General features: G+C 48.5%; 1 protein-coding gene across 4 annotated transcripts in view; it reads left to right on the forward strand.

Annotated features, from left to right (window-relative positions):
* Positions 1-4,522: 4,522 nt before the first annotated feature.
* Positions 4,523-26,197, forward strand: part of LOC122928896 (guanylate-binding protein 1-like) — a 29,555-nt gene continuing 7,880 nt past the window's right edge. Inside the window, exons 1-8 of one of the 4 annotated variants that reach the window (XM_044282200.1) lie at positions 4,523-4,593; positions 10,684-10,869; positions 11,122-11,249; positions 12,190-12,299; positions 14,083-14,279; positions 15,315-15,557; positions 15,638-15,921; positions 16,554-16,766. In XM_044282200.1, the coding sequence (XP_044138135.1) occupies positions 4,524-4,593; positions 10,684-10,869; positions 11,122-11,249; positions 12,190-12,299; positions 14,083-14,279; positions 15,315-15,557; positions 15,638-15,921; positions 16,554-16,766 (1,431 nt within the window). In that variant the 5' untranslated portion in view covers position 4,523. Of the gene's footprint in view, positions 4,594-7,579; positions 7,755-9,761; positions 9,787-10,683; positions 10,870-11,121; positions 11,250-12,189; positions 12,300-14,082; positions 14,280-15,314; positions 15,558-15,637; positions 15,922-16,553; positions 16,767-26,197 lie in introns of those variants that run through there. The other 3 variants (XM_044282204.1, XM_044282203.1, XM_044282202.1) reach the window with 3 other exon arrangements.

A 26,197-nucleotide genomic window follows, 5' to 3' on the forward strand; every position in this document is an offset into this window, starting at 1 on the left:
TGGAGCTGTGGAGAATAGTGCAGCAGAAGATGGAGCTGTGGAGAATAGTACAGTAGGGGAAGGAGCTGTGGAGAATAGTGCAGCAGAAGATGGAGCTGTGGAGAATAGTGCAGCAGAGGAATGGAGCTGTGGAGAATAGTACAGTAGGGGAAGGAGCTGTGGAGAATAGTGCAGCAGAAGATGGAGCTGTGGAAAATAGTACAGTAGGGGATGGAGCTGTGGAGAATGGTGCAGCAGGAGATGGAGCTGTGAAGAATGGGACAGCAGGGGATGGAGCTGTGGAGAATGGTACAGCAGGGGATGGAGCTGTGGAGAATGGTGCAGCAGGGGATGGAGCTGTGGAGAATGGTGCAGCAGGGGATGGAGCTGTGGAGAATGGTACCTCAGGGGATGCAGCTGTGGAGAATGGTGCAGCAGGGGATGGAGCTGTGGAGAATGGTACCTCAGGGGATGGAGCTGTGGAGAATGGTACCTCAGGGGATGGAGCTGTGGAGAATAGTGCATCAGGGGATGGAGCTGTGGAGAATAGTACAGCAGGGGATGGAGCTGTGGAGAATGGTGCAGCAGGGGATGGAGCTGTAGAGAATGGTACCTCAGGGGATGGAGCTGTGGAGAATGGGACAGCAGGGGATGGAGCTGTGGAGAATGGTGCAGCAGGGGATGGAGCTGTGGAGAATGGTACCTCAGGGGATGGAGCTGTGGAGAATGGTGCAGCAGGGGATGGAGCTGTGGAGAATGGTACCTCAGGGGATGGAGCTGTGGAGAATAGTGCAGCAGGGGATGGAGCTGTGGAGAATAGTATAGCAGGGGATGGAGCTGTGGAGAATGGTGCAGCAGGGGATGGAGCTGTGGAGAATGGTGCAGCAGGGGATGGAGCTGTGGAGAATGGTACCTCAGGGGATGGAGCTGTGGAGAATGGTACAGCAGGGGATGAAGCTGTGGAGAATAGTGCAGCAGGGGATGGAGCTGTGGAGAACTGGTGCAGCAGGGGATGGAGCCGTGGAGAATGGTGCAGCAGGGGAAGGAGCTGTGGAGAATGGTGCAGCAGGGGATGGAGCTGTGGAGAATGGTGCAGCAGGGGATGGAGCTGTGGAGAATGGTACAGCAGGGGATGGAGCTGTGGAGAATGCTGCAGCAGATGATGGAGCTGTGGAGAATGGTGCAGCAGGGGATGGAGCTGCGGAGAATAGTACAGCAGGGGATGGAGCTGTGGAGAATGCTGCAGCAGGGAATGGAGCTGTGTAGAATGGTGCAGCAGGGGATGGAGCTGTGGAGAATGGGACAGCAGGGGATGGAGCTGTGGAGAATGGTACCTCAGGGGATGGAGCTGTGGAGAATTGGTGCAGCAGAGGATGGAGCTGTGGAGAATAGTACAGCAGGGGATGGAGCTGTGGATAATGGTACAGCAGGGGATGGAGCTGTGGAGAATGGTACAGCAGGGGATGGAGCTGTGGATAATGGTACAGCAGGGGATGGAGCTGTGGAGAATGGACAGCAGGGGATGGAGCTGTGGAGAATGGTGCAGCAGAGGATGGAGCTGTGGAGAATGGTGCAGCAGGGGATGGAGCTGTGGAGAATGGTGCAGCAGGGATGGAGCTGTGGAGAATGGTACCTCAGGGGATGGAGCTGTGGAGAATGGTGCAGCAGGGGATGGAGCTGTGGAGAATGGTGCAGCAGGGGATGGAGCTGTGGAGAATGGTGCAGCAGGGGATGGAGCTGTGGAGAATGGTACAGCAGGGGATGGAGCTGTGGAGAATTGTACAGCAGGGGATGGAGCCGTGGAGAATGGTACAGCAGGGGGTGGAGCTGTGGAGAATGGTGCAGCAGGGGATGGAGCTGTGGAGAATGGTGTAGCAGGGGATGGAGCTGTGGAGAATGGTACCTCAGGGGATGGAGCTGCGGAGAATGGGACAGCAGGGGATGGAGCTGTGGAGAATGGTACCTCAGGGGATGGAGCCGTGGAGAATTGGTGCAGCAGGGGATGGAGCTGTGGAAAATAGTACAGCAGGGGATGGAGCTGTGGAGAATGGTACAGCAGGGGATGGAGCTGTGGAGAATGCTGCAGCAGATGATGGAGCTGTGGAGAATGGTGCAGCAGGGGATGGAGCTGCGGAGAATGGTACAGCAGGGGATGGAGCTGTGGAGAATGGTACCTCAGGGGATGGAGCTGTGGAGAATGGTGCAGCAGGGGATGGAGCTGTGGAGAATGGTACCTCAGGGGATGGAGCTGTGGAGAATAGTGCAGCAGGGGATGGAGCTGTGGAGAATGGTGCAGCAGGGGATGGAGCTGTGGAGAATGGTGCAGCAGGGGATGGAGCTGTGGAGAATGGTACAGCAGGGGATGGAGCTGTGGAGAATTGTACAGCAGGGGATGGAGCCGTGGAGAATGGTACAGCAGGGGGTGGAGCTGTGGAGAATGGTGCAGCAGGGGATGGAGCTGTGGAGAATGGTGTAGCAGGGGATGGAGCTGTGGAGAATGGTACCTCAGGGGATGGAGCTGCGGAGAATGGGACAGCAGGGGATGGAGCTGTGGAGAATGGTACCTCAGGGGATGGAGCCGTGGAGAATTGGTGCAGCAGGGGATGGAGCTGTGGAAAATAGTACAGCAGGGGATGGAGCTGTGGAGAATGGTACAGCAGGGGATGGAGCTGTGGAGAATGCTGCAGCAGATGATGGAGCTGTGGAGAATGGTGCAGCAGGGGATGGAGCTGCGGAGAATGGTACAGCAGGGGATGGAGCTGTGGAGAATGGTACCTCAGGGGATGGAGCTGTGGAGAATAGTACAGCAGGGGATGGAGCTGTAGAGAATGGTACAGCAGGGGATGGAGCTGTGGAGAATAGTGCAGCAGGGGATGGAGCTGTGGAGAATGGTGCAGCAGGGGATGGAGCTATGGAGAATGGTACAGCAGGGGATGGAGCTGTGGAGAATAGTACAGCAGGGGATGGAGCTGTGGAGAATGGTATAGCAGGAGATTGAGCTGTGGAGAATGGTACAGCAGGGGATGGAGCTGTGGAGAATAGTACAGCAGGGGATGGAGCTGTGGAGAATAGTGCAGCAGGGGATGGAGCTGTGGAGAATGGTACAGCAGGGGATGGAGCTGTGGAGAATAGTACAGCAGGGGATGGAGCTGTGGAGAATGGTGCAGCAGAGGATGGAGCTGTGGAGAATGGGACAGCAGGGGATGGAGCTGTGGAGAATGGTGCAGCAGGGGATGGAGCTGTGGAGAATGGTGCAGCAGGGGATGGAGCTGTGGAGAATGGTGCAGCAGGGGATGGAGCTGTGGAGAATGGTGCAGCAGGGGATGGAGCTGTGGAGAATGGTGCAGCAGGGGATGGAGCTGTGGAGAATGGTGCAGCAGGGGATGGAGCTGTGGAGAATGGTGCAGCAGGGGATGGAGCTGTGGAGAATGGTGCAGCAGGGGATGGAGCTGTGGAGAATGGTGCAGCAGGGGATGGAGCTGTGGAGAATGGTGCAGCAGGGGATGGAGCTGTGGAGAATGGGACAGCAGGGGATGGAGCTGTGGAGAATGGTACCTCAGGGGATGGAGCTGTGGAGAATTGGTGCAGCAGGGGATGGAGCTGTGGAGAATAGTGCAGCAGGGGATGGAGCTGTGGAGAATGGTACAGCAGGGGATGGAGCTGTGGAGAATAGTACAGCAGGGGATGGAGCTGTGGAGAATAGTACAGCAGGGGATGGAGCTGTGGAGAATGGTGCAGCAGGGGATGGAGCCGTGGAGAATGGTGCAGCAGGGGATGGAGCTGTGGAGAATGGTGCAGCAGGGGATGGAGCTGTGGAGAATGGTGCAGCAGGGGATGGAGCTGTGGAGAAAGGTGCAGCAGGGGATGGAGCTGTGGAGAACGGTACAGCAGGGGATGGAGCTGTGGAGAATAGTTCAGAAGGGGATGGAGCTGTGGAGAATGGTACAGCAGGGGATGGAGCTGTGGAGAATGCTGCAGCAGGGGATGGAGCTGTGGAGAATGGTGCAGCAGGGGCTGGAGCTGCGGAGAATAGTACAGCAGTGGATGGAGCTGTGGAGAATGGTGCAGCAGGGGATGGAGCTGTGGAGAATGGTACAGCGGGGATGGAGCTGTGGAGAATGGTACAGCATGGGATGGAGCTGTGGAGAAAGGTGCAGCAGGGGATGGAGCTGTGGAGAATGGTGCAGCAGGGGATGGAGCTGTGGAGAATGGTGCAGCAGGGGATGGATCTGTGGAGAATGGTGCAGCAGGGGATGGAGCTGTGGAGAATGGTGCAGCAGAGGATGGAGCTGTGGAGAATTGGTGCAGCAGGGGATGGAGCTGTGGAGAATGGTGCAGCAGAGGATGGAGCTGTGGAGAATTGGTGCAGCAGGGGATGGAGCTGTGGAGAATTGGTGCAGCAGATGATGGAGCTGTGGAGAATAGTACAGCAGGGGATGGAGCTGTGGAGAATTGGTGCAGCAGGGGATGATAAGTTTAGTTCTGCTGCTACTTTAGTAAATCCTGGACTTTCCCATATTAATATCTTCTGATCTTATTACAGGATGAGCTCGGCTATAATCTTGGCACTAGGAGGACCCGAATATTACCGATCACAGGAGACGACTGTGGAAGGTAATGAATAAATCCCAAATTATCTCATTTTTGTTGGTCTATTAATTTGGTTATTATCGCTGCTGCCGGACATCACATTAACATCCGGTAGAGGCTACGCACACAGTGCTTTGTTTTTGGCTTTTTTGGAGCAGTTTTGGGTACAAATTTCTCTACAGAACCTGAAAAACACCAAATGAAAACGAAAAATGTAGTAAAATAAAAACCAAGATGAAATTTGTTCGAAGTTCACGGCAGAGGAACATATGATGGCCCGAAGGAAAACATGTGAAGAAACTATAAGACTGCAGCGGGTGCCTAGGGGCGGCCATCGGAGACTGAACAGCATCGTGTGACCGGGTGACAACACACAGGATCCAGGCAGATGCCAAGTTAACCCTCTGAGCACCAGAACTTTATACTCACATGCTTTGTCACTTGTAAAGCCTCGTTGCTCTGAGGGTTAAATACTGATGACCGATCCACAAGTTTCTCTTTGTTAATTTTCTATTCTATTTTCTGCACATTATTACGGGGGCGGCCATATTGCCTGAGTTGTCAGCAGCGTTCAGAGGTTTGCTTTACAGCAGCGACAGGAACCTGCAGTGCGGAGTTGACTCACTGATTTCTGGGAGAGGGTTGTGGGCATGCTCTGTGACCTGTGAAGAGGTCATTGTGCAGGGAGGGGGAGGAGGTGAGACAAGACATCATCTATTGTGCCTCTTGTGTTAGCTATAGATAGGTGTTATCCGCCATTGTAATCCTGTCTGTGTGAATAAAGAGATGATTGCTGAGCCAACATATCCTGGAAGATTTAATCCCTGCCCCCGATACAGTATAGCTCCACCCACAGGACTCTGGGGACAATTTGCACAAACCCTACCCCCATCCATCCTTCTTCATGATCAGTCTCCTCTTCCAGGACTGCGGATTCAAAAATGAGCCGTAAAGGATTAGAAAAAGATGGTTTCTGACTTCCAAAAACAGGGCCGCCCCCGTCCATGGCTTGTGTTTAGCCCTGCAGCCCCTGTCCAGTGAGTGGCTGTGGCAGGCGCAGCGCTATGAAGTGTCTTTGGCGCTGTGGCATTAGAAGAATCCTGATATCTCTGACTTGTAGTCTAACCAGACTGTCCATTACTCTGTAATTCCTCTAGCGCCGTTCTATGGAAACAGTAGGTGTAAAGAGCACAACAAATGCTTGAAATAACTTCTTTATTAACTTCAACCTTTCTTCATATATAACACGGCCGCCTCCGCAGCAGATAGTCCATGTACATAACACGTGTTGAGAAGGTATCACAAAATGGCGGTATGCATAAGATGGTGGGTTAACTGTTCAATCTTGTCATTCAACATAAATGGTGGATATATTTCTCTCTTCAGTATCTGTACTCTCACTATAAGGCTACTTTCACACTCACGTTTGGTGCGGATCCGTCCAGGTTATACAAACGTCTGCATCCGTTCAGGACGGATCCATTTGTATTAACTTTAACACAGCCAAGATGGATCCGTCTTGAACACCATTGAAAGTCAAAGGAGGACGGATCAGTTTTCTGTTGTATCATAGAAAACGGTTCCGTCCCCATTGACTTACATTGTGTGCCAGGACGGATCCGTTTGCCAGCAGCGTTTTGGTGTCCGCCTCCAGAGCGTAATGGAGACTGATTGGAGCCAAACTGATACATTCTGAGCGGATCCTTTTCCATTCAGAACGCATTAGGGCAAAACTGATCAGTATTGGACGCTGAGCCCTGAACGGATCTCACAAACGGAAACCAAAACGCCAGTGTGACAGTAGCCTTAGTCTCTGAGAGACATATCTGAGATATAACCAGTAGTTCTATTAATCCGATAAAGCTCTGATAAGCGGTTTGTACGGTTTGCGATATGATTTGCGCAGTTTGGTGGAACTGTAAATGAACATATACAACTGGTCTCAGTATACAGTTCTGATCACCGTATTAGGCTCCCTGCACATGAACGTGGTCGTGCTGCGGCCCGCAAAATGCAGCCCGCAATTCATGAACACAGTCCGTGGGGCAGCCGCAGCGGATCGCCGACCCATTCACTTGAATGGGTCTGCAATCCGGCCTTTCCGCAAAAAGATAGGACATGTTCTATCTTTTTGCGAAACGGAAGTAAGGGATGAAATCCCACAGAAGCACTCCGTAGTGCTTCGGTTCCGCATCTCTGGATTTGCGGACCCATTCAAGTGAATGGGTCCGCATCCGTGATGCGGAATGCCCACGGAATGGCGCTCGTGTATTGTGGATACGCAATACGGCAATGGGAAGCACACGTTCGCGTGCTGGGGGCCTTAACAATATGAACATCATATAACCGTTCTAAATACCTATTTGACCTCTTGTTCCGATAAAACGCAGCTCTGACTGGAAATGTCTGTCTATACTGACTCCAGGAGCAGGGGTCAGCAACCTTCCGCACTTCAGCTGTTGTGAAACTACAATTCCCAGCATGCTCCATTCATTCCTATGATATTTCATAGAAGAGCAGAGCAAGTATGCATGCTGGGAGTTGTAGTTTTACAACAGCTGGAGTGCTGGAGGTTGCCTACCCCTGTACTAGGGGATTTCCCACACATGCTCAGTGTGAGGCCGGCTGTGATTGGTCAAGACTTCCGCCCAGCAACAACAGCTTAACTCTCTGCTTCCTGTTGCTAATTCTGCTGTGTCATTGAGCTTACCTCACATTCACTGACTGAATCTTAAAGGGATATTATCTTTTCTGCTTCTGTGAACACAACATATAACGGTTATATGACGTCCAGAACATGAAGTCACTGCACATAACTCTCTGTCTGTCTCTAATCTATAAACATGTAAGTCATATTAGCAGCCTAGGACAGGTCTTAGCTGGCCAGCTACAGTGGGGCTGAGCTGCAATACCGCACACAGCCTGTGGACAGATGTGGCGCTGTTTATGGAGAAAGCAGCCAGGTTTTTGTAATCCTGTGCAGCAAGGGGTTAATTGTGTAGTGCACGACCAGAGGTACGTGGAGGGAGAGAAGCAGAGGAAGTCGTCTTACTTTCACTTTCAGTTTGGAATATATAATAAGGGCGAGCCGGGGGTGACGACCAGAGAGCTGAGCACGGAGCGGGCGACCTACCTGCACGGTGAGCACGGATTTTCTCATCAGAATTTGCATCGTGTAAAGTCCCGTAAGTCACCGCATTCAGCCACGAGACATGACTCTGCAGCAGAGGCACCGCTTAACCCTTTGAGGGCTGGGGCTTATTACTTTACTCTTTAGGACTGAGGGAATTTCTTCAAAGAGAAATAACTTTTTTATTTTTCCGTCGATGCAGCCGCGCAGGTATTTCTGTGGCATCAATCATGTTTGGCATTTTTAATTTTGCATTCATATAGTCACATGAGGGGACAAGATAGATTTTTATGGCACCATTTCATTTACTGTGTCTTGTACTGGAAAATGGAAAAAAAATTCTTTGTGGAGTGAAAATTTTAAAAAATGCACAACTCCGACAATGTTTTTTTGGGTTTTGATTTTACAGTGCTCACTGTGCAGGAAGCCTGACATGGCGTCCTTATAATGTGGCTCAATATGATTACGGCAATACCAAATTTGTATAGTTTTTTTCTGCTTTACTATTTAAAAAAAATGAAAAACCTTTGAAAAAAAAAAAAATTCTTTGCATCGCAACTTTTTTTATATTTCTGTGTGAGAGTTTTTTTGCAGGACGGACAGTAGTGCTTATTGATACTATTTTTTTTTGATCAGTGCACAACTCTGGGCTTGTTTACACGAATGTAAGGACGCCGTGCCCGTGCTGTGGACCGCAAATTGCTGTCTGCAATGCACGGGCAACAACCGTGGGGCAGCCGCATGCAGATCGCAGACCCATTCACTTGAATGGGGTCTGTGATCCGTCCGTTCCGCAAAAAGATAGAACAAGTTCTACCCTTTTACGGCTTGGAAGCACGGAAACGGAACACCACAGAAGCACTCCGTAGAGCTTCTGTGCGGTTCTGTTCCGTGCTTCCGTTCCGCACCGCATTTACGGATTTGCGGACCGATTCAAGTGATGCGGAATGTACACAGCTGGTGACCCGTGTATTGCGGAACCACGTATGCGGCTCGCAGCATGGGCACGGAGCCCTTACATTCGTGTCAGCTAGCCCTATCCCTGTTATTAAATTATTTTTGGGGGGGTGGATATGGTGACCAGAAAATTGAAAATCGCAAGTTTTTTATATTTTAATAGTTCCAACATTTTTGGTTGCGGCGATACCTGATTTTATTTTTTTATTGTTTAATTTGTATATGTAATATTGAAAAGGGGATATTATTTGAACTTTTAATATATTTTTTTACTTTTCACACAATAACTTTTAGCCCCCTTATGGGGCTAGAACCTGGGATCTTTTGATCACTTGTCCCATACATCTTAACAGAGAACTATTATGGTGAATGGGATTCTGCGGCTGCGCAGTGCCTCATGCACAGCTTAGCAGGCATCTTACTGTGACAGACCTGGGAACCTTTCAGCAGCAACCAGGTTGTCATGGTAACTGATTGGAGCCCCACTATTTCACTAAGGGGGCTCCTATCAGAAGGCAGCGGGAGCCTTCTCCCTCTACCTAACTCCACAGATGCCGCAATTGCTATTAACCGCAGCATCTGAGGGATTAAATGACCAGGTTCGGCGTCATCACCGATCCCAGTCATTGTGGCTGGGTGCTTGCTGTATTATACAGCCAGCACCCGCCGCGTATGGAGCAGGCTCACCGCAGCAGCACGCTCCATATATTCCCACAGGTACGTTATGGTGGCTGAAAGGGTTAATGATTAAACTTTTTCAACTCTTTCTGGGGGGAAATGGAACAAAAACAGCAATTTCGCCCTTGTTTTTTTGAGTTTTAAATTCTGAGCTGTTTTTTAGAGCGCGATTAGACCGGCGCAGTTGATTAGACTGTAGTATTTACAAGAAGTCGCTCAGCAAGTGGTAAATAAAGCGTCTTTGTATCCGTCAGGGCGCCCGGGGGGATCACGTGAATACGACTACGTGTTGGTGACTCACGAATTGGGTACAAAACTGCAGAGAAAAAGCAGCAGCCATATCGAGATGTTTTCTGTTTGTGAAACGGCGCTCGTCTCCCTGATAATAACACAAAGGGGATGAACAGAACTGCGCCACCGCTGGACAGGAGTCAAAATTACTATGTTTTTGGGTAAAAAAGGCGCAGCTACATAGATAGGCCGAAAAAAGGCACAAAAATTAGTCTAAAACAGAAAATTGTGGAATGAGGTGCAAACGCTTCGGAAGCAGCAGCGCTTTCATCAGTAAATGCGCCTAAAAAATGAGACCGTCTAAAATAGGAAAAATTTGACTAAAACAGGGGAAAACACTATAATAAATGACCCCTAATGTGTTTCCTTTGCTCTATGGGTTGGTGCGAATGCAGCGATACCAAATATGTATAGTTTTTTTACGTTTTACTACTTTTACACAATGTAAACAGTTTTATGTACTTTTTATTTTTTGTGGTATTTGTTGTTTGTGTCCTCACATTCAAAGAGAAGTAACTTTATTATTTTCCCATCGATGCAGCCGTATAATTATAACGGCTCTGCTGTATGCCGGAGTCGCGGCTCTGCTGTATGCCGGAGTCGCGGCTCTGCTGTATGCCGGAGTCGCGGCTCTGCTGTATGCCGGAGTCGCGGCTCTGCTGTATGCCGGAGTCGCGGCTCTGCTGTATGCCGGAGTCGCGGCTCTGCTGTATGCCGGAGTCGCGGCTCTGCTGTATGCCGGAGTCGCGGCTCTGCTGTATGCCGGAGTCGCGGCTCTGCTGTATGCCGGAGTCGCGGCTCTGCTGTATGCCGGAGTCGCGGCTCTGCTGTATGCCGGAGTCACGGCTCTGCTGTATGCCGGAGTCACGGCTCTGCTGTATGCCGGAGTCACGGCTCTGCTGTATGCCGGAGTCACGGCTCTGCTGTATGCCGGAGTCACGGCTCTGCTGTATGCCGGAGTCACGGCTCTGCTGTATGCCGGAGTCACGGCTCTGCTGTATGCCGGAGGCTCGGCTCTGCTGTATACCAGAGGTAACTTCAATTTCCTTCATTCATAGATTTTCCGATAATGGAGCATCCAGTGTGTCTGATAGAGAACCATGAGGATGGGACCATCCGGGTGAATCAGGAGGCCCTGGAAATCTTATCCCGCTTTACTCAGAAGGTGGTTGTTGTGGCCGTAGTCGGGAAATACCGGACCGGGAAGTCCTATCTGATGAATATACTGGCGGGATGTAAAAATGGTGAGAGGCAGAATGTGTGCTGGAGACCCCCTGGAAATGAGATTCCTATTCTGTCGAAAGACATGAAATGATAGGACCAGGTCCAGGGCCACCTCCTCATGGAGACAATGGAGCATTGGAGGAAGCGTCTACCACTAATGGCCTCCACCCTCCTTTGCTGACCATGGTCATCTCCACGTTGATGATGAGCACTGTCCTTGGTTTCTTCTTGTATAACCTCTTCCTATTACCTCTGTGTGTTTTTCCATTCAGGCTTCTCTTTGGGCTCGACAGTCCAGTCCATGACTAAAGGTATCTGGATGTGGTGTGTTCCTCACCCTGTGAAACATGGTCACACCCTGGTGTTGCTGGACACAGAAGGCCTTGGTGACGTGGAGAAGGTCAGTGTGAACATTCCTGAAGCCGGAGTCATCGCTGCCGTATATACAGCATAGAGCTGGTAGTGTGAGGTCCATCTAGGGTGGCCAATTTCATAGGCCTTCTGTTGCAGTGATTGGGCTGAGTGCTGGATGCTCCTCACTTGCTCAGTCAGGTTCTCCTGCTCTGTGCCTGGCCGAGTGGGATGACACAAGCTGGGCACTCACCTCTGGACTGGTTCAGCAGACAGGGAATAGCTCACGTCACTCCAGTCACAGAGCGGGATGTGCGCAGTCATCCCTACAGCGGCCGCTATGAGCAGATGCTGCAGACGACTGGTGCTTCTAACCCTAAACCAGATACAACAATGCAGAGCTAGAGGAATCCATAGACTGACCACACTGCCACACTTCTAACGCTGATACCGTGTGATCGGAGCACATGTGCATTAGAGGCCACACATGTATTTGTGGTCACAAATGTACTGTATTAGAGGTCTCATGTTTGTTACAGATCAGACATTTATTGGGGTCACACATTAGAGGTCATACTAGTGTTAGGGACCCATCTGCAGAAGCCACCTTGAGGCCTGGTAGATGGGCCCGACACATGTTTGATAAAAAATGTGCGCTAAGAGCTTCTATTGACTCATTTATAGTCAGTGTTGTACCACTTTTATTTAGAATGACCCCCATTTCTTAGCTCTATTGTTTGTATGTATAATGGTGTGCAGACTTTTTCTATTTTATAATCATGTTTGCTTCATGGATATGCACCTGTGATTCTGAAGGTTCTAGTCTAAATTTTCTTGTAGTACACATTAGGGGTCAGACAATAGGGGTCACACATTAGAGGTCACACATTTATTGAGGTCACACATTTTGGGGTTCGGCTCTGTCGTGTAAACACTTCTCCTTTTTGACCCGGTTTGATTGGATAAAGAAGCCTCTTGTTGTATTTCAGGGGAACAGTCAGAATGACTCCTGGATTTTCGCCCTCGCCGTTCTTCTCAGCAGCACCCTGGTATTTAACAGCATAGGGACAATCGATCAGCAGGCCATGGATCAGCTCCAGTATCCTTTACATGAGCATGATGGGGGTTGTAGCATCTTACCAGTGGAAGCTGGAGAAATACTAGAAGACTGGCTCTTGGCATCGTGCACACTGCGGTGTCATTGTGGCGCCATACAACGTCATACATCTCCATAGAAGTGATTAACCCTATGAGGTGCTTTCACACCAGGAGTGTGAAAAAGGGCACAGGACGGAGTACTGGGCTAATTCTCGAGACAGGTGTGAGTCCCATAGGTGGGACCTGCAACTATCGGACGTTTATAGCATATCTTGTGGCTATGCCATACAGATTAAAGATGGGAATACCCCTTTAAAGGTGTTATCCGATTTCTGAAACCCCCCCCCCACCCTCCCATGTGCCGGGCCTCTCACAGGTAATATACTTGCTCCTCTCCTGCTCCCCGCACTGCCACTGCTGCTTCTCCCTGCAAACGGATGAAAACATCCGATGTCGGGGGGAGCAGCCAATGGCAGGCGGGGATGGGGATGAGCCTCCCTAGCATCGCGGAGCAGACAATGGCAGGCGGGGACGAGGATGAGCCTCTGTAGCATCGCGGAGCAGCCAATGGCAGGTGGGGGCGGAGATAAGCCTCCCTAGCATCGTGGAGCAGCCAATGGCGGACGGGGAAGAGCCTCCCTAGCAACGCGGGTGATGCTAGGGAGGCTTGTCCCCGTCTCCGCCTGCCATTGGCTGCTCTTCACACCGGATGTTTTTATCCGTCTGCAGGGAGAAGCGTCAGCGGTGGTGCGGGGACCAGGAGCAGTGCCGGGAGTGGGGTAAGTATATTATCTGTGAGGGGCCCGGCACATGGGAGACATGTTTCAGAAATTGAATAACCCCTTTAACTTAAAGGCTATGTACACCTTCGGAGGCATTATTTTGTATGATTGCATGTTACTAATTTGGGCTAAAAATCTTTTTTTTTCAATTGGCCTTTATTAAAAATATTGAGCTGTTGGGTCACAAAGGGTTAACTGTTTTTCTAGCTGTGTGACTAATACTTTCACTTTCACTTTGTGCCATCTAAGAACCCTTATCTCTAAACACTTATTTAAGCCACATTCTTATAGATACGGTAAGAACTGATCTATAACTGAGTGTTTATAATGTCAGAGAGCAGAGATAAGGAGCCCATCAGCCCCTGGTCTGACGGAAAAGAGAGAAAATCCAGAGGGTGCTACTAGAGCATCTCAGCTCTGTACAGAAAAAAGGATTCCATATTTTTAATAAAGACCAATTAAAAAAAAATAAAAAATTGTACACATTTTGAGCAATGCAGTAATAAAAAAAATACCCCCAAAGGTGTACATAGCCTTTAAGAATAAAAGTTGGAGTGACTTTTGTCACTCCTGTTAGCATGTGTTTCTCCTGACCCCCTTTATTCGTTAACCCTCAATTCACTGCTCAAATGCATCTTCCGTGAAGATGGGCTGCCTGCTCACTGAAGGAACAGATTACATGGAAGTGGATTAGAGGTGAGGAGGAAGAGAAGGGACGGTCTTCTGGAGACAGAGAGGCTGACACACAGACTGCTGCTGGTTTGTAAGTGATTGACGTGTAAGCTGCTTAGCTCTGCTGCATAATGGCCTCTATTAATGCGGTTTTGGCCTCATGTGACAGCCGCCCTGTGTGAACGCAGACTGAGAAACAAAGGAAAGGGAGAATGGAGGGGGAATTACTTAGCATTGTGCCCATTCATTGGACATCCTCTTTGGGTCCGGGGAGTAGATCTCCTAGAGAAACCATAGATACTGCACATATTACTCCTTACCTTCTCCTAGTTATGTCACTGAACTGACTGAGAAAATAAAAGTGAAATCCACCGAGCAAGCAGAGTTAGAAGATGATTCATCAGAGTTCAAGAGATTTTTCCCGTCCTTCGTATGGTGTGTTCGAGATTTCAACCTTCAGCTGAAAATAGATGGGAAGGACATCACCGAGGACGAGTATCTGAAAAATGCCTTGAAGCTGAAGCCAGGTACAAACCTTACACTGAAAATGTTCATTATGATGAAACTAAATCCTGCGGATTGCTATGGGAACCAGTCGACACTGCGCTGACAGACACTCCCCTAATAGTAATGCCTTCTGTTGCACTGCATTTTGGAATACTTTACTGTAGTGCCCTGGAGCATAGGTACTTTGGAATATGAATGCTTGGGGACATCGGCAACTCCCTACTTTATTATACTTAAAGGGGTTGTCTGCTTTTTTTATATTGATGACCTAGGATGGGTCATCAATATCAGATCGGCGGGAGTCTGACTCCCAGCACCCACACTGATTAAGCACTATTGGGTGTAATCCATCTGGACCCGGAGCCTTGTTCACATTTACCTTATTTAACTTATCTTGGACCATATCTACAGTTAGCCAATTGTGTATATTACTGGATGTACTAACAGCCCCAGAAACACAGATATCAGCTCCTGTCTCTTCTTTTGTAAATACAGAGCTAAAAAAAACATTTGGTAACTTTTCCTTCTCTTCAGTAATTTCCCCCCTTTACTATTATTTAGGGGACCTACCTCCTCAGACCTTGTTTTTGCATTTATATATTTAAACAATTTTTGGGGATTTGTTTTGCTCTATTTTGCCACCTACTGCTCGTTTTGTATTTTTGCTAATTTTATCTCCGTTTTACAGATTGTACTAAGCACTTTGTAAACTTCAAACCCTCCAGCTCACCCCTCAGATTTGTATTTTTTAAATTCATTTTTTTGTCATTTATTGCCCCTTTTACAGTAGCTGTAAGCCATGGGGGGTTTAGTTTTAGATATGAAGATAATACTCTTCTTCTGTGATGTAGCCTTGTTCCAAGAGGAGAACAATGTCCCCTAAATATGATTTCTCAAGGACAAGCAGAATCTGTGAGGCCTACAGTAGGTAGGAGTCATTATAGTGATGAGGATCCCATGGCCATTGACTTGTGTTTTACCAAATTCTGCCAAGGAACCTGATGATGGAGTGTCTGCAACCCTGATATGTATCCATCTCTATAATCTATTTCCAGGAATGAGTGTTGCAGTGCGGAATTACAACCTACCCCGGGAGTGTATCCTCCATTACTTCCATTCACACAAATGTTTTGTGTTTGATCGTCCGGCATCTAAGCTGGATCTCCAGAACATGGATAAAGTGCAGGACTCTCAGCTGGACCCTGCCTTTATACAACAGACGAAGAAGTTCCGTGAGTACATTTATGAGAAGAGTCCAGTTAAAGCCCTATCAGGCGGGTACACGATAACCGGGAGAGGTAGGTCCTTGCTCTATTGTGTGACTTTCTCTCCACCATCTTCTGCAGATGGTCTTATTCTCACACTTCTATATCATTAGGTCTTGGGGACGTCGCAGTCTCCTATGTAGAGGCGATCCGCAGCGGTTCCATTCCTTCTATGGAGAATGCAGTTATTGCTTTGGCGAAGATTGAGAATTCTCGAGCCGTAGAAGACGCTTTATCTAAGTATGACGAGATGATGGCTCTCCATGTCTGCAGATTTCCAACTGAGACACAAGAGGAGTTTCTGAACCTGGACAAGGAATGTCACTCTGAAGCGGTGAAAGTCTTTATGAAACTCTCCTTCAATGATACAGATCAAGAATACCAGGCCAAGCTAATAGTAAGTGAGGTGGACGAAAAATATCCTTATTGCAAAAAGTTTTTTGAAAGAAAAAGGCTGTCTTCTGCACATAACAAGAGTACTGTCTGTAAGAGCTCATGTGCAGTGGAGAACAGTCTGCATATGGACAGCTCCTGTAACGGACACTGTACACGGACCCATCCTGTCCCTAATGATAAAACCTGACTTTCAATCGTGTCATTCAATCAACCTAACTAAATCTATCTTCTTCACAATCCCTATGCTGTCCATAAACTTCCCTATGTCTGCATCTCCCCTGACCAGTTTCCCACACTTGTGTTCTTAATTTGAAATATCAAATGGTGGGCAGCATTTTGCCCAAATCGAATCGTCAACATTTCGGATTAGTTTGGAATTAGAATTTTTGTGAAATTTGTAACAAATTTGACACATTTATTAATTTAATTTGCTTATTTCTACTGTTTATAACAATGGGCACTGATATTATGGGGAAGGGGGGGGGGGGTGTCGGTCTTTAACTATGCCATGGCATAAAAATGTCCCCATAGATCTAATGGCTGTGAAGGTAAATGACAGAAAAGACTTAGAATGTTCCAAGGAATGTCCTGCATTTGCTATGGGAACCATTTCTGAATATTATTCTCTTGTAGGAAGCGTTGGGTAATAGAAAGGCAGAGTATCTGAAGAGAAATGAAGAGGCGTCTGAGAGGAGGTGCAGAGCTATACTGCAGGAGCTGAGCGCGGGGCTGGAGAAAGGAATCAAGGAAGGAAGGTTCTCTGTGCCTGGGGGATATAAGATGTTCACTGAGGAGAAGAACTCTCTGGAGACGGAGTATCTGAAGGTCAAAGCCAAGGGGGTAAAGGTAAGCTGCTCCTAACTACGTTTGTAATCTTTAATATGTCCTATAGGGGGCGCATTTACATGACCATCTCCCACTTCTGTCACTCTGGGCATGACTTATTAGGAGGGAAGATTCCATCCGGCTGATGCCCTACACCCCCCAGCCATACAGAACACACAGAGACTCTTTCTTTGGTGTAAGGCCGTAGAAGCCAAGTTTATTAACAAAGTAAACCATTATGAAATATATTAAATGGCAACAACTTGCATATATATGTATTATATATTAAAGATAGAGCTGTAATATTCCAATCCAAAATCGCCAAACTTTCTAAATGTTATAACCCACAATAGTGGGGAAGGATCCTAGAAGGGTATCCAACCAAATATTGCAACCTCCACTTGTATTCCAAACCTTACCCTTGGCCGCACTTACTGACCCAAGGGCACAAAATCACCAAATACATACCCGTGCAGTCCAAACAGGAGCCCCAGCCTTCAACTCATCAAATCTCATCTATTCCAAATAGTTTTGCCTCTCGGGATCCCCCCTTTCAACAAACGAACATCGGTGACAGCTCACCTATGTTCGTCCTGCCATACCTTCAGGGCTTTCTCTATACCTCCCTGAAGCTCCAAGGACCACAAATCCATACCCACATCATTAAGATGCGCGCCGTCCACCCACAAGAATTGAGCTGGCGCCACTTCCAGCTCCCTGTGATGTACCACAAACCCCCCATGGTGCCACACAAAACGCCCCATCTCCTTGTTCAACTTTGCCTGAGCTTTATTAAGACCATTAACAGACCTGGAGAACAGACATGACCCCCGAGCCACCACATCGGACCAGATAAGTAACAAAGCCGGAAAGTCCACCCATAAGTGCAATAAGTCCAACTCAACATCCATTATGACCTCCCCTGATCGACGGACCCCTATATAATTCCCACCTATGTGGATCAACAAGATATCAGGGGGCCTATCCAGGGGCAGATCGGCCATAGACCTTACAGGGAAATTTCCTGGTGGGCCGATGCCCAGAGGGTCACCCAAACCCTCCTCTTTGCCGCTGGCCAGGTACATAATGAACTTTCAGCGGTAATTAAACTATGAGAATCAAGTACTTGTGTACCAGGCCAGCAACCGCAGGTGCCCTCCTGAATTCAACTGCTATGGCCTGCATCTGACTTCTTCAGCCTCCTGCTCTTTATTTTAATTAGAACTGGAGGAGGAAGACAGAAAATGGTGTAAGAAACAGTCATGTAATGTGTCTAAGTTTCGTTATCCTGGTAAACTGTTAAAATTTAATGTATGTAATGTATAATGCTATTCCAGTAATACAGATAAATGTAAATGCCTGCAGTATTCGTTTGGTCAGTAGATGGCAGCATAGGACCAATTTGCATTGGAGTTTACCATAGAGAAAGTGTATTAATGTGGTAGTGGCTCTTTAAAACAGCAGTTAAGTGTTGAAGTGACACGCCCCTTATGATGTCAGCCTGCCTCAGTGTGAGCAGGAGGAATGAGGAAGAGAGGCTGGAACTATAACGGCTGCCATCTTGGCTAGAAAGAAAGCAAGTTCTGTGCTGTGTAAGACGTGTGTGGAGATACTAAAGGACGTTCCTGTGCAGCCAAGCTGTGTGAACTTCAGTCTAGAGATGGATGGAGTATAAAGAAACCGTGCATTTAGTGAAGCCAAGTTAAAAAGGACTGTGTGCAGCAACTAACCTGTGGAGCCGACATTGGGCTGAGTGGATTGCCCCAAACAGTAAAGAGACTCACAGTGCTGTTGAGGTACCGGACAGTCACTGTAAAATTCTGGATTATATCCATCTGGTTTCCGGCCTGCTGAGGAGGACTTCTTTGTTGCGGATCCTGTGCTGGTTATAAAGGAAAAGGACGACATCGGGCCCCACCGTGCACTTCCACAAACTGTAAGAGGTCCACTTGGACCACTGGGATAAGGGGGGTGCGCACCCGCTTGAAAGTTAGGGTCAGTTAGGGATAGTTCCTGGGACTGCTATTCCTTAGTGTCCGCACCTGCGAACACGGACACAGCAAAGGTGGAAATTGTTGTAGTATTTGACTTGAATTGTTCATACTGTTTTATTGTTAACCTGCTTTTATTAATTGATAGTAAATGCAATTTTCTTAATCTTGACTTCTGCGTACGCACTCTTTTCTGGTTGCGGAGTCATACCACCTGCCTTGCTCTCGGTTCACAAATTGGCGTAGTCGGCAGGATCCGCCTACCAGAATGGACGGCGACGCACCCGTTAGGAGGGATGGTGCTGGAGGAAGAATGCCAGCAGGGGCTGTAATGAGTCAGTTAGCAAAGTTTGATGGCAATAATATGTCTGTGAGTGTGTGGGCAGAGCAGATACGAATGGTACAGCGCATGTACCAGACCGCACCAGAAGTACTAGTAGAGCTAGCCATATTGACGTTACAAGGAGATGCTAAGACTACAGTGATATTGCGGCCATTTGAACAAAGACAGACATTTGAGCAAGTTGTCCAGATTCTAGAAACTATTTATGGAGAAACCGCATTGCTGGGGTCCCTGCAGGCACGGTTCTTCCAGAGGGTACAAAAGGAGAATGAAAGTCTCCCTCAGTATGCAAATGCCCTACAAGAACTGCTCCGAGATATTCAAGGGAAGGAAAGAGGGGGCTCACCAGCCTTCTGTAACCCTGATCGGACACTCCGTGACCAGTTTGTTCTGGGGATCCGTGATGGCAGCTTGACTGTTGCTATGCAGGACTTTATACGACGGGAGACTGATGCTAAATTTCATGACGTACAGGTGGAGGCCATCTCACGTGCCAATAGTATGGTTCAGAAGCCTCAGACCGCAGTTGGAGTTACATTGTCGCAGGGGGCTAGCTCTGGCCCAGAAACAGTGGATAAAGGGACAGTTAAAGAGATACTTACAGTAATGCAGAAATTGCAAGAGCAAATGGAACACCTACAAACCAATTGTAATGAGAATTCTATGAGAATTGCAGGCCTCCAGAAAACTAGAGATGAAGGGGTGGGCCGTTCATACCAAGAAGGTCAGAATCACCCACAACCCTGCTGGAGGGATGAGGATAGGACCTACCGAAGGTGTCCCAATAATGTAGTACAACTCTCAGGAGAGAATGATGGGGCTTACCGAAGGGGCCCAAACCGATGGCCAGAGCGACGGGAAGTACGCTGCTGGGAGTGTGGACGCGTGGGCCACATTGCTGCTAGATGTCCAGAGCAGCGACAAGCTTATGAGAGACCGCCGTTAAAACTGAAATCCCCTGCTGCAGTAGGGCGGGCAGTAGGGGAAACTGAGAAGGAGACTAGGAGAGGAGAATGCCCTGAAGAGGATCTGATCGCTGCAAGTCCCATCATACAGATGGAATTGGAAGGTATTCCGGTTGACACGGGTTCCCAAGTAACGACCCTGAGTAGAGACTGTTACGAACGGTATTTTCAGCGACATGTGAAATATGATCCCCATACATTCATACGAGTGGTCGCAGCTAATCAGTTACCAGTACCGGTGGTGGGAGTGGCCTGGATGAATGTCAGATTATGTGGCCAAGATCTAGGCAAGAAAGGCATTGTGGTAGTACAGGAGTCACATGAAGTAAAGGTCCCTGTCATCTTGGGGATGAATGTGTTAAAAGAATTGGATCAGATTCTCTTTGAAAAGAAAGGTCACGGTTATTGGAGAGAAACCACTAGCCATCGGCCTACTCAAACGGCCTTCCAGCGGCTGGTCCGAACATGTGGCTTACAGAAAAGTTCAGATGCACAGTGTACTCTTGCTCGAATTTCGGTCCCTCTGCATACAAAAGTTACGTTGCCACCCAGACGGGAGATGATAGTGTCCATGCCTGTGGGCACCTGTAGGAAACTAGAGGGCATAGCTGTGTTGATAGAACCACTGCCGACAGCCGGAAGAAGTGTTGATCCGCTAGTAGCCCGTTCCTTGGCAGTAGTCCGCAATGGGAGAGTACCCCTCCGATGTGTGAACACTCAGGATCAGAGTGTAGACCTAGCCCCAGGAAGGCTGCTGGCTAACCTCTATGTGACTCCGGAGGAAGTGAGGAAAGCGACCCCGATGCAGTTGAGGCCGGCTGAACGAGGTGAATGGGCCGTAACCGTGTCTATGGGGGAAGGCGAGAACCCCAACCCTAAATGGAATGGCGGTGCAATTCGAGAACAGATGAAGATAGAGACTTCTTTGTGTTCTCTGGAACAGATCCGGAAGGTAGATGAACTGTTATGGGAAAACCGCACAACCTTTGCACGTCATGCTGAAGATTTTGGATGTACGACAGGGATCTACCATGAGATTCCCACAGGAGACACCCCTCCAATCAGAGAGCGCTACCGACAAATTCCTCCACAGATGTATCAGGAGGTGAAAGAACTGTTGACCCAGATGCTGCAGAATGGGATCATTCAAGAAAGCCAAAGTCCCTGGGCAGCTCCAGTGGTACTAGTAAGGAAGAAAGATGGGTCCATTCGGTTTTGCGTAGACTATCGAAAGTTGAATACCTGCACCGTACGAGATTCCTACCCCTTACCTCGGATTGAGGAGTCCCTTTCAGCACTAGGAAGAGCCCGCTACTTCTCCTCACTAGACCTGGCTAGTGGGTATTGGCAGGTGCCAATGGCCAAGAAAGATAAGGAAAAGACAGCCTTTATCTTGCCCATGGGACTATACGAATTTAACCGGATGCCCTTTGGATTGACAAATGCACCTGGAACGTTTCAACGATTGATGGAGAAATGTCTTGGTGACTTCAACTTTGAATTCACTCTCATCTACTTGGATGACATTATAGTGTACTCTGCAACCTTTGAGGACCATCTCCGCCAGTTGGGACAAGTATTTCAACGATTGCGGGAACATGGGCTCAAACTGAAACCCAGTAAATGTCGGTTGTTTCAATCTGAAATTGATTACTTGGGTCATTGTGTATCAGGAGAAGGGGTGAGGCCGTCAAGGGACAAGATAGCGGCTGTTCAAGACTGGCCGACACCGACTACCCTGCGAGAAGTGAGGGCGTTCCTGGGAGTAGCCGGTTACTATCGACGGTTTATTAAGGACTTTGCTAGAGTAGCAGCGCCACTTAATGCTCTCCTACGAGGCACCGCCGGGGGTCCGAAGAACCGGTCTGTGAAATGGGGCCCTGAACAGGAACACGCCTTCCAGGCATTGAAGGATGCTCTTACAACGGCCCCAATCTTAGCGTATGCTGATTACCACTTGCCCTTCCAGCTATATACCGATGCAAGCCTGTATGGTCTCGGAGCGGTGCTATCTCAGTTCCAGGATGGCCAAGAGCGTGTCATAGCGTATGCCAGCCGATCCTTGCGAGATTCTGAGAGAAACCCTGACAATTATAGTTCATTCAAGTTAGAACTGTTGGCACTGGTATGGGCCATGACTGAGAAATTCTCTGAGTATTTGTCCGGAGCTGAAGTCTTAGTACTGACTGACAACAACCCATTGGCTCACCTGGAAAATGCCAAGCTCGGGGCTTTGGAGCAGAGGTGGATAGCCCGAATGTCTAAGTTCAATTACCGCATTAAGTATCGGTCCAAGACGGAGAACCAAAATGCCGATGGACTTTCTAGGGTAACTACCCAGGCCCCCAGCGGAGATGTGGATCATGAGTTGGAGCATGTGGAGATGCCTGACTTCAGCAGATTTTCACAAGCCTTGGTCACTGTTATGCAGTGTGCAGTGGAAGGGACCGAAACGGCTCCTTTCTTTGGCCCCTCACTACAGGAATGGGTGCAAATACAGCAGGCCCATGAGGGGCTGGCGAAAATGATCAAGTGTGTTGAGAAAGGCAAGAAGCCCTGTAAAGAGGAAAGAGAACGACTGACCCGTGAAATGCTATTAGTCCTGAGTCAGTGGGAAAAGTTAGAGATGAAAAATGGAGTGCTATGCCGAAAGGTATATCTGCCTTCTGAAATCGACATTTGTTACCAAATCGTAGTGCCTAGTGAACTGGCTCAATCATTGGCTCTTGAGGCTCATAATAAGAATGGACATTTTGGTCATGAGAAGACCTTTCGTTGGCTACAGCGACTGATTTACTGTCCAGCTCTCCGTCAAATGGTCGAAGAAGTATGTCATAGATGTCGAACTTGTGAGATCCATAAGGCAATAGAACAAAGAGCTCCCCTGCAAACCATAGTGACCCAGGAACCTTTGGAGATCGTCATGATAGACTACCTAATGGTGGGCCCATCCAACAGTGGGCACCAGTACTGCCTCGTAATGGTGGACCACTTCACCAAATTTGCGGTGGTGACCGCCACCAAGGACCAGACCGCTGAGTCAGCAGCTCGAGCCCTATGCCAAGATTTCATCCGAGTGTACGGGTGTCCACAACGCATCCACTCTGACCAAGGGGCTTGCTTTGAGGGACATGTAATGAAAGAAGTTCAACGTATCTACGGAATAAAGAAGTCGCACACGACTCCATACCATCCCCAAGGAAACGGAGCCTGCGAACGATTTAATAGAACTCTGCTACAGATGGTGCGGACTTTGGAGGAGGACAAGAAGTTACAGTGGCCTCAGTTCTTGTCTGAGATGGTGTGGGCCTATAACAATCAGGTCCATTCTACAACGGGGTATTCTCCTTATACTCTCCTCTTTGGACGGTCTGGGCGAAGTGTCGGAGAGTTACAGTTAAATGATGTGGATGGGTTCCCTCCAAGAGATCCAGCCTCCTGGGTGCGAGCACACCGGCAGAGACTTGAGACAGTTCATCGATTGGTGCGACAGCGTCTGCAAGAAAATTCTCATCCTGATAAGACCCCGGTGCAAAGGGCACCATTGCAGCCAGGTGACCTGGTGCTGGTACGTGTCAAGAAGCCTCAAGGAAAATTGGAAAGCAGGTGGGAGGCTGTGCCATATCGTGTAGTTGCCCGCAAGTATGCAAATGGGCCTGTGTACGAAGTTCAGAAGGAAGGAACTGATTGTGTCCGAGTACTTCACAGAAATATGTTGCGCCTGTGTCAATCTGAAGAAGCAAATTGTGATGGAACTGATAATGTCAACGAGCTCCCACAGTCCGAGACTGGTGGTGTGGAATGGGCTTACGATGATGAGGATGATTGTTGGCCAATCCCCGCTCCTGAGGATGTTCCACCTGTGACTAGTGTGCCCCCAGCCTGTGCCCCCTATGATGCGGAGTCTGCTGGTCCTTCTCAGCCTATGGCTACAGTACCCCAGAGTATACCAGTGGTTCTCAGACGCACCACTAGACCAAATGCTGGCATTCCCCCTGTTCGGTATGCGCAGGACGAGTTTATTTGGCCTGCCATACAACGGTACATTACCACTCTACATATAAGAGTACAGCCCTCTGGATATTCAGTCATTGGCAGGGACTGCCAATCTTAAAGTGGGGGGGAATATGTAAGAAACAGTCATGTAATGTGTCTAAGTTTCGTTATCCTGGTAAACTGTTAAAATTTAATGTATGTAATGTATAATGCTATTCCAGTAATACAGATAAATGTAAATGCCTGCAGTATTCGTTTGGTCAGTAGATGGCAGCATAGGACCAATTTGCATTGGAGTTTACCATAGAGAAAGTGTATTAATGTGGTAGTGGCTCTTTAAAACAGCAGTTAAGTGTTGAAGTGACACGCCCCTTATGATGTCAGCCTGCCTCAGTGTGAGCAGGAGGAATGAGGAAGAGAGGCTGGAACTATAACGGCTGCCATCTTGGCTAGAAAGAAAGCAAGTTCTGTGCTGTGTAAGACGTGTGTGGAGATACTAAAGGACGTTCCTGTGCAGCCAAGCTGTGTGAACTTCAGTCTAGAGATGGATGGAGTATAAAGAAACCGTGCATTTAGTGAAGCCAAGTTAAAAAGGACTGTGTGCAGCAACTAACCTGTGGAGCCGACATTGGGCTGAGTGGATTGCCCCAAACAGTAAAGAGACTCACAGTGCTGTCGAGGTACCGGACAGTCACTGTAAAATTCTGGATTATATCCATCTGGTTTCCGGCCTGCTGAGGAGGACTTCTTTGTTGCGGATCCTGTGCTGGTTATAAAGGAAAAGGACGACATCGGGCCCCACCGTGCACTTCCACAAACTGTAAGAGGTCCACTTGGACCACTGGGATAAGGGGGGTGCGCACCCGCTTGAAAGTTAGGGTCAGTTAGGGATAGTTCCTGGGACTGCTATTCCTTAGTGTCCGCACTGCGAACACGGACACAGCAAAGGTGGAAATTGTTGTAGTATTTGACTTGAATTGTTCATACTGTTTTATTGTTAACCTGCTTTTATTAATTGATAGTAAATGCAATTTTCTTAATCTTGACTTCTGCGTACGCACTCTTTTCTGGTTGCGGAGTCATACCACCTGCCTTGCTCTCGGTTCACAATGGCATCTATTGATGACCACCACAGAAGAACAGTTTTTGGGGCAATATATGGTGCTGCACTGTGGTATATGTTTCTGCACTAAGGTACTGCTGGTCCCCGCCTGCTTCTGTTGTCCCACATTCCATCAATTTGGATCTGCCAACAACATGGGGCCACTTTTAGCTTTTTTTCCAGGGCCACTCTAGGTTCCTAGTCCGCCCCTGGGCCTATCCCAAGAGACATAGATCCGAAACTCGGGCAGCAACCCACCCCATAAGGAACCACGCAGGCCAATCCAACAAACCTGTTAAACACTGTTGTCAAAAACCAATTGTTGTCTATTCCCACCAAACATCAGGTAACAAGGACCTCCAGTACATGAGGAGGACCCTGAAAACAGAAAAAAATATATCTATCGGCATCACGAATCATGCAAAAAAGGATCCCACCTACTACTCCTAAAAACACCCTTATGCAACAACCCAGAACAAACATCACAGCAAATTAAGATGAATATAAGGATGAAAACATGTGGACTCCCATCATCCAATGCGCATGATTGCCACATCACCCAAACCCCACCGAGCTGCCTCCACTAGAAGGAATTAGAAGCAAATTCCCCAGACAGCAAACCTGCTGCCGCCAAAGACTTAGGAAACACTGCCACAAACTGAAAGCAAGACTGAGCAGTGCCATCCCGATGTACTAACAAAGGCACAGCCTCCACTGGGCGATGCTGCACGAAAACTGTTCCACACACCGAATCGGACATACCACAGAGCCAGCCAAAGGATGTCTAACCCCTTTACCCTCCAGATCAGTATTCGACCTCCGCGCTAAACACTGCAAACCTCCCGGACCAACGACCACACCTTCCTGAAGCAAACCCCGAACTGTGAATGACTACTAACCACCAACTCCGAAACCCTAAATGCTCTGTAAAATGCTGAGAAAAAGCTGCCGGACAAGCCTCATACCACCTCATAACATTGAAACGGAAACTGGGTGACAAGTGTCCCTCCACCGTTATGCCTTCAATGTCTGGACCAGTAAAAAACATTTAGACA

Source organism: Bufo gargarizans, chromosome 2, assembly GCF_014858855.1.
Source record: "Bufo gargarizans isolate SCDJY-AF-19 chromosome 2, ASM1485885v1, whole genome shotgun sequence".
Classification (NCBI taxonomy): domain Eukaryota; kingdom Metazoa; phylum Chordata; class Amphibia; order Anura; family Bufonidae; genus Bufo; species Bufo gargarizans.